The following is a 15,522-nucleotide window of genomic DNA, read 5'->3' as shown; positions in this document are numbered from 1 at the left end:
CTCACGCTTTCTAAGACCCGTAAACATCTCTCTGCACCCCATAACGAAGCAACCAACTTCTCTTCGTTTTCATCACTGCTTAGGTGATCCACACATTCTTTAACTAAACACAAAAAGAAGTTGTTTTCCTCCATAAGTAAGAGGTCTTCAAAAGCTAGGTGTACAAACCAACCTGCTACTCAAGAGTTGCTATCAACCTTGTTTTACACTTTGCACACCTCCAATGCCAGGAAACAATCATGAATTCATGATGAGCACTCCAAAATTTTTCATTTTTCCATGTAAATGAAAAAAAACCAAACCTTACAATTTTGTCTTTACAAGTTTGAGATTGTTGTTACAAATCACCTAGCCATGTATTTTATTTTCTCCTTCCAAAAACAGTGTCCAGTACACGACTGTGTTCCTTAACTCTAAGAGAGTCTTTTAGAAGAGGAAAGAGATAGGGCAAGCACACACTTCCCACACTTTACAAGCCTGAAACCATAACTTGAAACTGTGTTCAAATTGAATACTTTTATCTCTCCAATCCTTCCTTTGTTCTCCCTCTGTTTACTTAAGACCAAGCTTTATTCAGGTCAAGAATTCAGTTAAAAATGTCCCTTTTCCTACCTGTGAGATTCTGATCAAAAACACAGTAACTGAGACACATCTTTGAAAAAATAATGAAATCAACTGTCCCCCCTCCCCCACAATTTCTTCTTGAAGGGTTTACTTCCTTTGGTATACTTAGTTTAAAAATATCTGGTCTGAAAATAATTCTAGAAGACTATAAAGGAGAGTCTACTCTAGAATAAGTGTGCTGTACAGAGATATGTAACAGCATTCTGTCCAAGCTTAAGCCATTTACACATTATAATGCAACACTTTACATTCACATTCTGTTTTAATATGAAAACTAACTTCAATCCCACATGCAACAGATTAAAGTCACTAATATTTCTCAGTAACTTCATATTGAATTGTGCACTTTATTTTTAACCCTGCTAAGAAAAATACATAATATTTCTATTTTTAACCACAGGAAATGAACATTCCAAAAAGCAAACATCTTACTACAGTTCACTCTTTTTTCATGCTGTCAAAGCAGTATCCCCACTATACCTTTATCTACAATATGATCCAGACCACCCAGAAGTCGCAGTTCTTCTTTAAACCAGTCCCCAGCTCGCTTTGAGGTGAGAGACAGTAATGTCTCCATTGCCAAATGCCCAGTCTGAAAGAATTAGGTTCTGGAATTAGTAAAATCATCATTTGCAGCTGTAGCCAATATATCAAGTCATACAAATATACGTCACATGAAAACCATAAAAATGAAAGTAGAGATTCTGAGTAGAAGAACCACCAGAGGGAGCAAGAACAGACTGGAAAATATGTGTATCTTAAAAAAAGGACAGTACTGATAAAAAAGGTACTTTGCCTTTTCAAATTTATTTTACTAATAGCTTAAAAACCCAAGTACACTCCTGTCATCTGTTTCTCTTCGTATCAAAAGAAACAAGTGGAGGAAGGAAATGGCAAATCAGCCAAGCAGTAAAAAAAAAAATCAAGAAAATCCCCAGTGAACACAGCTTCTCAGTCTCTCAGATAGATGGGCTTTGCTGCTCACAGATCACATTTGCTTCCAATGTAGGTATCTTGTGCTTTTAATTTTAAACCTACAGAATAAGGCAATTAAACTGAACCACTGTAGGAAATCTTATTCTATTTACTGATACACTTCTCTGAAAATAAAAAAGGAACACATATATAAGTTCAACAACAGTAAAGGTAAGTTCACTCCCTACAAATGGAAGTACAACAGTACTCATCAGGCCTGAGCAAATGCTCCATTGTCTTAGTATAAGCCCTCCCCCCAACCCCCAGCATCTCCAGCTGCTTTCCTGGCTTTCAAACTACTTGATTTCCAAGGAGGAAAACAGAGTCGAAGATCAGATAAAGAAGAGTTACCACCCAAAGTTGTTTCTGGGTTGTAGGAGCAAGCCCTGCAGCACACTGTCACTGTTAGCATAACAGTAGCAGCATTTCTCCAGGGCAAATGGAAGCATCTTGGGTCAGCAAAGTGTTGTGGGGATCAAGAGAATACAAGCAGCAGCAAATCTACAACAGTTAACTTCCTAAATACCTTCACAACAAAAGCTCAAAGGCCACACAATATTTTAAATACAGTGATTCGTTTTCTACTAGAGGGCAATAAGACTTCAAATAAATCCAGAAGAATATAATCTTTGTACGTACTTAATAAGAACATTAGTTTTCTTTTTTTCTTTTTTAATAAAAGCAATGAAACCTTGTAACCCTTTTGCTTTTGAGGAAAATAATCCACTATATTCAATTTTTTTGTCAATTACTACAAAATTTTAACACCAAAGGCTCAAAAGATGGTTCCCTTAAGCTTTCAGCCTTATGCTGAGAGTGAAACCAGAATAACATCTTTTACCATCTGAAAAGAGAAGTCACTCCTGAAGGTTTTTGTTATGATGCAACAGTGAGGTGGTAGCTGCAAAGGCATGAGCTACAGAGGGCTGTGCTCCCTGACAGGTGAGGGCCATTTGCTGAGGTGAAGGCCAAGTTCTTCAGGTTTTATCTTCTTCTAATCCAGCACAACGAGCCCAGAACAAATTCCACCTGCACACACCTCCTTTTCAGTTTCTGGGTTTACATTTTAACATTAAAGAAAACAGAACCTTGGAATATTCAAAAATTAGTCCAGCCTAACGTCTAGACAGACACACAACGTTGTCGTGGAAAGTGGGAGGCAAATTGATCACCTTCGCCTGGTCTGCGTAAGATTCAAAAAAATGAAGGTGTAACTGGTTAGGCACAAACTGGAGGTATAAAAACATCTGCTGCAATCCTCCTGTTTCTCACTGGATATTGTCAGAGTCTGAAAAGGCTCAGAGCTTTACTTTACCCCCAAAAGATTTGCATTTTTGTTTGCATTTTCTGCCTGTCATCTGGTACAAAACAGAGATTATTTACTGTATCTCATGACAGGGATCTACATGAAAGCAGCTTCATCTTCAACATATGAAGTTCATTATTGTCTCAACTTACCACTGCTACTATTTTAAACCGGAAGAGAACCTAATCATCTCATTTGGCTTGCAAATATTCTCTAAATACTATACAGTCTCTGCTTCTAGATGGTGCAGCTGGAAGGAAACCAGTTTCCATCTGTGAGGTACTACAGTATTCAATGCATTTACAGCAACAGCTCAAAATAAATTTAAGAAACAGAGCTGCCTCAGGGAAAAACCCTCAAATAAAACAGCTGAAACTGATGGCCTAGGATATTAATGCTCTTTACGCATGAACAACGTCCTCACAAGACTGAGTCCCTCCCTTTTGATATATCCTCTCCTTTTAAAATCTGTGTCTAAGAAAACACGAGAACAGAATTATAGTTCATAAAAAAGCAACAGGCTAGATCAGATTATTAATATGAGAAAAGCTCAAGCAGGAGACAGTGGTCTTTGTGGCTGGATGCTTTAGCAATGAGGAACCTGCCCCAGCTGTTCCATGCTTAATAAAGGGAGCTGTCTTACATTTTATAGTGCAAGAGATATCCTGGCACTGACAAACTCTGCTATGTGAGCTGTCTTCAGTGCCAAAACAGCACTGAAAGAAGACTCTGATTATACCAAATCCTAGCTGATCACCACCCAGAGAACAAATTTCATTCTGTGGTGGTATTTTCAGACTGTAAACTGAAAGTGCAGAACATAATTTCAAATTCATTCTTCCTTTGCAGATTTCCAAGGTCAGAAAGTTAATTCAAGCTCCCTATTGGCACCTTTCATATGTCTGTAAGAAACAAGCCTAAAATTGAAACTTATAATTCATTGTCACCATGATCTGATTACCAAGGTTAACAATGATGTAATGGATATTATCTTCCCCACCCAAAATTCAGCTCTTGCTAAAGCTACAGAATAGTGACTCTTTGTACCAGTTCAGCTCTCTGTTCCATAACCAGAACTTGGAGGGAAAACACCCCAACAAAACTCTTCCTAAGCTGACACAAAAGTCCCAAAAGGTACAAAAGAAAATGCCAGCTGAACAAGGCACATCATCTTTTACTCTAACTGAATATGGAACACAATCCTGACTGCAGATTACTGCCAGGAGTTGGAGCATTACTTGCACAGACAAAGCTCTGAAAAGCTCACTTCATAAGCAGTAAATCAGAAGCTTCTCCCACTGGGTATAAGCATTACACAAAAAATGGCAAAAAACCCTAATACGGATCTTGAAAAGAATGTATTACAGGATGTCAAAAAATCAAGATCATACTAACATCCACTATACTGAAATATGGCAAAAGCAAAGACACATTACTTATTTTTGTCATTTATGGCCCCCCATCTAATCAATCTGTCAATCAATTCTTTAAATACACTCTTCTAAAAAGCCTCACCACTTATTCTTTTTATTTCCTAAGATAGCTTGATGCTAGCATCAAACCATAGCCAAATTTATTTTAAAACAGAACCAGTTCACTCTGCTGCAGATGAAGGTATTTTCATAAAGAGCAAGCATGCTTGAGAAAGGAAGGAAAAAAAGTCATCCACATTCATGGTAAGCAACAGAACTGCCACCACACTTTGGGCAGGGAAAAATCAGTTCCTGCAGGATGATTTTTTAATGGGAAAACCTGCACCACATTTTGAATTTAGCACACAATACTCTTATTCCCATGCACAAACCCCTACTTGTTTGTGAAAGTACTTACAAAACTTAGGCAAGGAAATGGAGTCAAATAACCTATGTGTGGTCTTCAAACATACAGTTATTTAGTGTTACTTGTTTGCAACTGCTCCCTGTAACCAGCTACCCTTAGCAGGGGCAAATGGAGACTCATACAGCTGAAGAACATCCTAACTTTACCCTACTAACAACCTTTGAAAAAGGAAATTTCAAATTTAAAGAAGAAAACACTTGCAGTGCAGTCAAGTATACATCAAAGACAGATAAAACACCAGGAATCCTTTTCTGGGGATATGAGATGAAGGATGATGCTTGCAAGTTCCATTTTATTAAGCATTCCACAACTGCCAAGGCTTTCCAATAAAAGCATGTTACGCACCGTGATGTTTTCAAGATCAAGATGTTTGTTGTGAACAGTTTCACATAGTCTCCGAATTTTTTCCTTAATTTTATTCATGTCTTTTTCATTCAGCAGCTTGGCAGAGGAAGCATCTTGTTCCAATTCCAGAAGCCGTATCATCAGATCTAGACTAGCTCTGTCTAAATCCATGTTCAAGCGATCTCTACTCAGGATGTACATTAGAGCTGCTGTACAAAGGGACAAATTCTTGGGTTGGGAGAGAAAGAAAAAAAACAGCTTTTATTAATCATTTTAGGCAGACCTTTTACCATTTTTAATAAACAAGCTAAAGACTTAAAAAAGAAAATGCCTGACAGGTCCCAGTCTTAGCACTTGCATGAGCACTCAATACTGAATGGAGATTCCTTCTAGCAAGTTACTAATGTGTTCTAACAAATAAAACTGAGACATAAAGCACTCAATGTATTTACAAAGCCCTAGTAGAAAAGCAGGGATTTCTGCTTTTTAGGGACTCAGTGCTGCAGACAGAGTAAGAAACAGTAACTCCAGTAACACTGTATTGCAGAAGAGACAGATGGCAGGGGAACAAAATGAAAAAGCCCAGGGCACACACCAAGGTAGGTGAACATTCTGGTTCGAGGGGATGAACTGGTGATGGCACCAGAAAATCCAGAGATGATGGGGACAATGTCTGCAGGGAGGGAGTGCCTGGGGACATAAATTCGGATTCTGGCAAACAGGTCTGTCAGGTAATAGTGTATCCAAACTTTTCCAGAATAAGCACATTTTATTTCCAGGGGAATTCTGCTTTTTGGAAGTTGCCAGAGTATACAGCAGCTTCCCCCTGTGCCTCATCCCCATCAGTCCTTAACACATGAATGTTATTAACCTGACCATCCATATCTTACACAGAATTGGTGTAGAGGGACACCTGACTGGCTAAAGGACACTTAATTCTTCTTGAAGAAGGAATTAAATTCTACCTTCATAAGGATCCAGAAAAGCCAAGGTAGAAGTTGACTGTCAGGAAGGGACAGACAACAGTGAAGCAAAGCTACTCATTCCTGGTTTCTAAGTACAGCCCTTGCACTGAGCACAGAGCTCCAAGCTACAGGAAAGAGGAGAAATGTTCACTGGAAACAGAGGTGTGCTGGGCACAAAACTGTCAGAAACCTCTGGCAATAACTGGAGGAGTTGGGAGCTGGGGGTGTGTGTGGGGGGGGGTGTGTGTGTGTCCCACTGAGTTTAACCCTCAAGAGTCAATATGCTGCATGCATCCATCACAATTGTTTCTGTGTTAGGTAAATTAAACATGGAAACAAACTAATTCTGGAATATAAATGTTGTACAGCTCAACAGGAAAGAGCAGAATTCTGTGTCATAGCAGATTAACATCTTGTTTAGAGTTCAGCCAACCACCAAAGCAATCATTATCTGCTCTGTTTATTTTAGAAGTAGGTAATAATCATACCTGGTCATACTAAGCAGTATCAGCCTTTCCAAAACAGGATTAGGCAGCTGACAAGTCTATCAAAAGCTATGTCAAAACTCCTTCCTGTCTGAGTCAAGGAAATCCTCAGGTGAATGAAGACTTTAATGTGACCAACTACCATGTATATGAACTACCAAAGGAAGGAAGCAAGAGTTTCCAAATCTACATCTTTCATGAATACATGACAACAGAGTTGTCAAAAAAACCCACAACAAACTCTTAGCTATAAACATTGCTACCCCAGCATTTTATCACTACTCCAGCCTTGCCAGAGGTAAGGGAGAAAGAATCTATGAGACCTGTCTGCACAGGGTATACACTGGTCACGCTGAATTTTCATTAACTTTCTCCAATAAGCCTTGTAATTTTATCATTTTAATTACAGGAATTGTTTACCCTTCATTTACTTGCAGCTGGCTTAAACTATACATGTCAGGTTCCCTGAAGAATTGGGTTCTTCCAGAATGGGAGTGATTAAAACAGGACACAGAGTACACACATTCCAGAGAAACCAAAGGTTAGCTAATCATTGTTCAGCCAATGTGGGACTTCAACATCTATGACGAACTGATTTTTAACCATCAGCATTATCTAGGTGAGTTTCCGGGCTTCAAAATAAATGCTCAAGGCCCCAAAGCGGTTTCTATCAACAAGAAAGTAGGCAGCAGTTAACAGAGGTAAAGTGCTGAATTTATAATCTGGGCTGCCATTATTCAGGCATTTCAAAAGCCAAAGACTGTTCTTAGATCATTACTCAGAAATGCTTTACAGATACTCCAAAGTCTGGTAAGGGCAATCACACTCATTCTGTAAACCTCTGTACCAAGCCCTTGCCTGTTCCAGATTCCCTTCTTTTCAACCCAACCAGCTCTCCACTATGAAGGAAGTAATGGCTCTTTTTCCCTCTGCATCAGCTCTGCCAACACTTCCCTTCAGACCTGCCACGCAGCTTTCAAGACACTTAAACGCGATCAGAAGGGACCAAGACACGATGTAGGGGGTTTCAGGCTGCAGGAAGACTGCTGGAAAAGCAAGAAGTATGGACCAGCTCTGTGTAACAAGAGCCAGGCTCCTGCCACAGCACGTACACAGGAGGGATTCAGGCCAATAAGCCTCCAAATGCTGATGTGCAACAGGAAAATAGTGATGATATAAAAGTAAGGACCTCAAATGTGAATGGTGCTCACAGCATGGAACAAACATGCTTTAGCTTCATACCAGTGATACAGGTTTTCTAAGACTGGTTTCTCCTATTCCCTATAGGCCTCATCTGGTTTCATCTTGAATAAAACAATTCTGCCTTTTGCACAGATCTTCCCTAAGTGTTTAATTAACCACACTGCGTGAAAGCTGTCTCATGCCCTATCGTACACACAATTCTGAGCTCAGAATGAGGGGAAAATTGTTGGTACAACTCATTTTTCATCAGTATCCTAAGAGAACAGAAAAACCAACCAAAGAAGCAAATCAATCCTTCCAAATGCCACCCTTACAGAACACAGTAGAGGAGTGGTCTTTTTGGGTGAGCTTCCCCCATCCCATTCTATTCCTCAAGATATATAAAACACATTCTGCTTCCAAACAAATGTAGAGAAGAGAAAAAAAATAATACAAATGGAATTTGCTCTAGACACAAATTTCATGGCATATCTAACTATGGATTTGCGCTCCATACTGCTACAGAATTCAGGAAAACATCTTAGTTTGAACATACACTCCAGAAATGGCAGACCATTTACACCCACTCTCATCCTTGTCTTCTCTTGCTTGTTCTATTAATACTCCAGCTTGTGGGAACAGATGGTTATTTTCTAGGGTTCAGCACTACATATAATGCACTTTTATCTTTTTTAAAGTTATTCACACACTGAAGACATTACAAAACCACATTTCTGTGCTTAATTGCTGACAGCTATAATAGAAATATAGTTTTTACTTTAAAAATTAATAATACTTCAAAATCTTTACAGAGCACCACCAAAGAGACAAAGTCAATTAAAAACTTACGCTTAAACACAAGTCTACAAGAAAAATTTGGTGGAACAAGTAATTTTCATGTGGTTATTTTTGGGCATAGCTCAGTAAGATAGCTGGTTATTTTGTTTTCCCTGCTGGTTAAAGAAATGCCAACAGCCAGTATTGCAACTGCTACTTTATACTCCTTATGGATATGTTAAGAGTCCCCTACACACACAGTCTATTCCATTGCAGCAGAACAATGAATGCAATATAAGCTCGTATTTGTTTCCATTAACAATGTCATTGTGGCAGTTTTCCCATCTTCAAAATACTTGAAGAAAATATTAACCAAATAATTGTGAATTTTTAGCTCAGTCCTTATTTATCTTACGGGGATTTGAGCCACGCATGCAAAGTTGAGTGTGATTTATTATTCTTGAGTTCCTTTGAAACGAGATTTAGTGGAGAAACTTCTACTCACTTGGAAAAAAATTAAAATTTCAGTGAAATAATTAGTGAATGAAAGGGTAGTACAGAAAGGCAGCACGCTTATCCAGAGATGATTGTGTTGAAGCACATACTGTCAGTAGTTAGGGCATATCCATTAGCATTCATCAAGACTAGTCTGATCACTAATTTCACAGTACTGTAAAACCTGTACCAAGAATGTACTGTAACTATATTCAAACATTAACTACCAATTTTTTTTCTTTGACAAAAGGGAGCATTTCATCAAATATACTGAAAATAGTGAACATAATCAATGCTTTTTGTTACTGCAGACTAATAATAGCATGCAATTTCCTTTTGAACTGTATGTGCTAGTTCTTTTGGAAAATGAAGGAATAATGGTAACTGTTAAAACACAGCCAAAAATACACCCAGCAAGCTTGTACATTTTCCAAGGAACTGTAGCTGTCCTCTGCCAATCTCCTGCAACTCAATGGTGGCAACTGTCCTAAATAGAGTGACTGTACTTCATTTATATCTACTGCACTATTTTGACAGCTCACAAAATAATGAACTCCTTGAACTTGGTGTCTATGTTTTACCGTTAGCCATTGCTAATTTTTGAGGGAGATGGAAAATAACCTATTATTCTAAATCAGTTACTTCCAACTACAGCTTTTTTCCCCCCACCTACAGTAAGATGTCAAATACCACCTCTGAAATGTCTATTTCTGTGGGTGCAAAGCTGCATTCTGCATTGTATGTCATTCTTCTAGAGCTATTCTAGAAAATTATAAACCTAACTGATATACATATCTACTACCCATTCAAAGTAAAATCTCATCTTTTCAGCTTTTGTAAAAATATCTCAAGGAATACCCCACAGAGGTAACATCAATAAGAAGGAAAATAAAACTGCTTCAGTTTAACTCCCAGGTCATGTTACCATAAATAGCTGAAATTTACCTTTCCTAGAATCCAACAGCACATTATATATGCTCGAAGCATTCTAAACCTGCAATTACAGCAGTGCTCAAGGACACAGGCACCAGACATGAAAAAATCCCTACAAGAGCTACAGAAGAGGTGGTAATTCTCATACGAGCAAGTCTGGAGACGAGAACTTAGAGCCACCTCTCAATATAAGGAAGAAGGATTCCTTTCAAACATATTTGAAAGAATTTAAAATACAATAGAATTCTTAAAAAAGCTTAAAAGAATACATTAAAAAAAAAATCCAAAGCACAGTCCATTTTTACAAAATCCCTAATTTTTTAAAAAATAGTTTCCAAATCCAGAAGCACATAAACAGTGGAATAAGGAATTTTTAAGTTGAACACAGGTGCTCTAATTTTTCATGCCACTAATGAATGCTTTCTAAAATGGAGCCACTGATCCCAGAGGCACCATTATATACACTATAGTCTATATATATATACACACACACACACACACACACACACACACACCCGTGCACACTATACTGGATGCCTGATCTTGAACAAAATCCCCACCCAGCAGACAAGTATCACCAAACTTCAATGAAATCCACAACTCCACAACATATCCATACCTGATGGTGCTGGGAATCATCCAGTGTTTTGAAAACCATGGCTACCATCCCGTGCGCTCTCAGATGCATTCGGAAGCTGGGCATGGCGCACTTGGTCGCCAAGCTGATTACACTGCAGAAAATTAACTCTCTGTTAGAACAACTGAAATGACCACATGTAACAAGAACAGCAGAGACACAAGTCTTCAACACATGACTGACCACATGCCTCAGACCCTGGCAAACTGTTGGAATGTTTCTTTTAAAATTTGTGTAAGGCAGGTTTGCAGCTGGTGAACAGTGACTGGTGAGCAGTGTTTTACTCAAGTTGCTTACCAGCACCAAACTATGTCTGCTTTATTTTAAGCTTGGCTAAAACCAGGATTTTAAAGGGCTGCCTGAATTTGCTTCTTTAAAAAAAAAAAAAAAAAAAAAAATCTGAAAATTTCCAATAGTTATATTGAAAGGAAAGTGCCATGGATGAAGCATAAAGCTCTGATTTAGAGACATGGGAGAGCTCATTATGGGCCAAGGCATTATCAGAAATTGTAAATGTGAGCTTCCATTGCTATCTAATGGTTATCTAATTAACTGACTAGTCACACTTAAGTCACACTTATGCGTAACATTACTTATACAGAAAATTTTTCTTTTATATTTACTGCTGCATTTATGATCAATGAAAACCCAATAGATTTCAGAAAAAATCTGATAAATTTATCAGTCTAATGAGTGACTAGCATAAGAGTTTATTTTAAAAACGGCAGCCTTCCCCATGCTTTCTCTGTAAGCTGTCTGCCATTTCTAGCACAGTGCAACATAACAACTGCTAAAAATGTATTGCTTTTAAATGTGCACTAATGTGGGAGGGATTCTGCAATCAAGTCTTCCACGATTACTGAGGAATCTGCCTGTAAGAGATTCACCCAGTGAGGTGTTTAAAAGAACAAGTGGTCTTTCTGTCTCCAGTCACAACAGCTCCAGCTAGAGCTTACCTATCTGTTTGAGTCTTTTACGTCTACTCCTATCCTTAGACATTGATTTCCTTTGGAAAAACACTTTTCTTTTAATTTGTTAACTGAAAGAGAAGATTTTTGTTGTGTTTATATAAGTTACATTCCATTATATAAATTTGGAAAGAATTAGTTTAAAATCTTAGTAAGTTTGCCACATGGGCAAATAAGGAACACTTGCATGAAAAAATACTCCTGAACTGTCATCATAGGAGTAATTCATTCTTATCATAGTGTATATACAAACTGGACTATAGAGTTCTTGTATTTAAACTCCAGCAACAATATTCATTGCTAGTTTTGGAGGAACAAATAAATTTTAAAGTAGCTATCTTAGAGGCATAGAAAGCTTTTTCTCAGCCAGTCAAATCACAAATAAAGCACTGCCATCACCTCTCTCCGAGGATTCAAGTTTTTCCTTCTCTACTACTTTATTTTACTGAACAGAGAGGAAAATTTAGGTATATGAAAAGTATTATTGCATGGTTATTATATTTAATATTATTATAAATACTTTCATGTACAGGCAACTCACACCAGTATCAAGTCACAAACTTTTTCAAAGCAAGGCTAACATTTTTGCTGCTTACTTCACAATAATGTGTAACTTGAATATTAAGACTGCAGTGAGTAATCCAAGACAAGTTAAAGAAGCTTCCAATTAATATTTAGGTCTCAGTCCTTCTAGTGGGTGCCAGTTATGTTATTTCTCAACAGAAGATGAAGAACAGGCAGTTGGAGTTAAACACTATCTCACTGTTACTTTAGTTCTAGACTTTGATCAAACTCTGCAGTCTTAGGGATTTTATTTTAGAATTGAATTTGCATTAAAAACAGAACAGATACCACACATAAGATGCACTACACAGAGAAGTTATCAGAAGGTACTTTTTTAATTTACAGCAAGGATAACAAGTGTGTTCTTATTGCAGTAGGATGTCTCTTATTGCATAGTTTTCTATTTCATCTTCATAGCCATACTGCTTTTGATTATTCACAAGATACAATCTTTATTATTATTTTCAAATTTTATTCTTCATGGCAGAAGTGCCAGGTAAATGTCAATGACATTTTAAAGCACAGTCACTTCTCTGATGCGTATTTAATTCAATATCTCTTTTAAATATAGGTACAGTGTTTTATATTAAAATATCTTACCTAAGGCAACGTGTGTTTAGGGGCTGATTGCTCTTCAATCCACTTAACAAGTACTCAATATCATCTGTGAACTCTTGATTTTCACCAAATTCCACTACATCATTGAAGTGCTTTACATGCTGAACAACAGTGTATAACTGGAAAAGACAAATATTTTGACCTAAGTAAGTCACTCTTGGGATTGATTATAATCTTAACAAGTACAGTTTAAAAATGTTTTCAGTTTTAAGTGCAAGGAAACATTAAGATGTTAATAAAGGCCATTCAACTATTTAGATAAAAGTATTATTTTTAATAGGAAAGCCAAATTTCATTTTGACACTGTTCCTTCAGTAGTTAGGATTACTAGTAATTCTTTATCTTAAAAATTTGTTAAGAATACTTACTTCTTTGTCTTCTTTCCTACATTTCAATGCAGTTACTATCTCTTGATAGGGCTGAGTAGGTATTGTCACAGTTTTTATCACTTTGGGAGGTGGTGCAGGAGCCTTAAAAACTCCATCATCTTTATGAATTGCCTCCTTTGAAGATAGCCTTACCTATTAATAAGAAAGTGCTAAAATGGGCAGATGTTTTGAGCATGAAAACATACACTAAATACATCAGGAAACAGTACAGGTGTGCAATTGTCAACCTCACATTTTGGGACTGTTTAGTCCTTTCCTTGCACTACCAAGATGTACCTAAGCTGTGTGACAGTGTGTTCAATACAAAAAAACCCCATCTCTAAGTATCAGGAAAGCTCCAGCAGAATTCTGAAACTAAAACCAGCAGAAGACTAAAATGTCCTTTATATTGGTTCCTTAAGCTTTAGGGTAAGTAAACCAAACAAATTCAGTGTTTATAGGCAGTTATTTGTTGCTCTTTGAAGTCTCCTACCCCTCTGCACTGGAGCTTCCAGGAATGACCAAGCTGGTTGCTCCATGGAGCCCTCAAGAAGTACCTGGGTCTGGATCCGAGCACAGCCCTGAGCCATCCCTGCCTCAGCCCAGCTTGGCCTGCAGGACTCTGTGCCAGCTGTTCTGGCCCTGCCTGCCAGGGACACTGCACTCCTGTCCAACCCCTCCAGCCTCACACTCCAAACGCTACCTGGCCTGAAGGCAAGAGACTACCAATATACATTTTGTAGCAGCACAACAAATGCCACACAGAGCAGGCCTCAAACAGGTAGAGCACACTCTCAGTATTCTCTTATCCCCATTTGTGCTGTTAAGTATTTGAGGAACATCATACCATAGCACAGAATACAGCAAAACCTGTTCTACAGGGAGTAGAGAGCTTGATGTTAGGTCTAGAATAACTACTGACAGGTTTCCAGACAACTCAGGCAAGCATTACAGGTTTCTCCTCAGCCTACTTTGCTGTATTAGTTTGAGGCCACTAAAAGCTAAAGTGCAGCTTATCTTTAGATTACTTCTTTGGCACAAAATCTGACATGAAGACAAACTACAGCGAACAAGGCACATAGAAAAAGACCTCCAAATGCCAAATTCTAAATGTACAAGTGCCAATGCCAGTGGGCATTTACTCACCCTGAATCTCTTAATAACATCACATACTTAGCTTCCTTACACAGAAAAATGAGAGTCTTTTAAAAGTGTGACTGAAAAAATAGAATTAATATGGAGGCATAGAAGATGCATGAGCTGTTACTGCTGGGGATAGCTGGAGAGAAAGCCCTCTTCTGCACTGTACATTGATAGTTAAAATTAAAGCCAAAAGAAGCTGCTATATTACTGAAGTATTCTTTACATTCTGCCTCTAGCACTGTGTGGCATTTCAGTATTCACTCACTTAAGCACCAGTGGCAAAATGGTAATTAACCACCCTGAAAAACCAGTTTAAAACACATACTGGAGGACTGATCTTATCAGTCTGTGAACACAGGAGAGCCACTGAAGGATCTCATCCAAGTCTTGGTTAATGGCTGCCCCTTCAAACCAAACTCCAAGGGAGCTTTGGAGAGGCCCCAAGAGAGTACTTGGCATAAGCAGTTTGCATGCTGTGAGTTCCTCACCATAACCTGAGACAGATTTCTCCCAACCTTCAGGTGACACATTTCTACAGAAATTAAAGAGGCAGGATTATATGTGCAGGAACTACCAGTAAACACTTGGATCAAGGCTCATTTACCTTGTAACTTTTAAGTCTCACACACATGTAAATCATGGTTAAAAACTGCATCTGAAGTGACTTCAGATGTACATCACAACATGAGCAGCAGATACAAATTCCCCTCAGTGGTTTGTTCAGCCAAACCTCTACCACACTCCTGAATTAATATTCTGATGGTTCCAGATACAAAGTGGAAGTATGACAGAAGACAAAAGTGACTGTCTGAATGAATGATCCAGACATTTCCCTAGCTTGAAAAAGCCATATTCAAAGTCTGTCTGACAAGACTCACACAAAATCTGCCCTTACGTCAGCTGAGTACTTCACAAAAATCAGTATCAATAGATACAGTAAGCAATAAAAACTTCAGTTCAGAGGTACATAATTTAAACTGAGAAAGGGGTTAAGGAAAAACACAGGGCTGAAATTTCTGCTTTCTCCTCAAACTCTAGTGGAAATGGTTATTTTAAAATCAGTTATCTGCATTTTCCAGGCAGTGCAGTTAACATCCGAAGAAGGCTGTTCAGACTACTGTGAGGTGGCAATCAAAAACAACCACAAATCAAAGAGGAAGAAGTACCAGAACACCACAAAGAGAGGTAGAATTAAAAAAACCCAACCAACCAACAACCACCAAAAAAAAGAAATAAACAAAAAATAAACAACCACAAACTGGTGACAACAACAAAGCTGAAGAGTTATCACTGCAAAA

At 38.1% G+C, this 15,522-nt stretch overlaps 1 protein-coding gene across 1 annotated transcript in view; it reads right to left on the bottom strand.

The window, feature by feature from the left end:
- The window catches only part of WAPL (WAPL cohesin release factor), a 354,794-nt gene that overhangs the window by 10,801 nt on the left and 328,471 nt on the right, over positions 1-15,522 (bottom strand). Inside the window, 6 exon segments of the mRNA XM_032117114.1 lie at positions 6-103; positions 1,105-1,216; positions 5,090-5,317; positions 10,546-10,657; positions 12,696-12,832; positions 13,082-13,234. Of these exon segments, the coding sequence (XP_031973005.1) occupies positions 6-103; positions 1,105-1,216; positions 5,090-5,317; positions 10,546-10,657; positions 12,696-12,832; positions 13,082-13,234 (840 nt within the window).

Source organism: Corvus moneduloides, chromosome 8, assembly GCF_009650955.1.
Source record: "Corvus moneduloides isolate bCorMon1 chromosome 8, bCorMon1.pri, whole genome shotgun sequence".
Lineage (NCBI taxonomy): Eukaryota > Metazoa > Chordata > Aves > Passeriformes > Corvidae > Corvus > Corvus moneduloides.
This window is presented reverse-complemented; position numbering and strand designations above follow the sequence as displayed.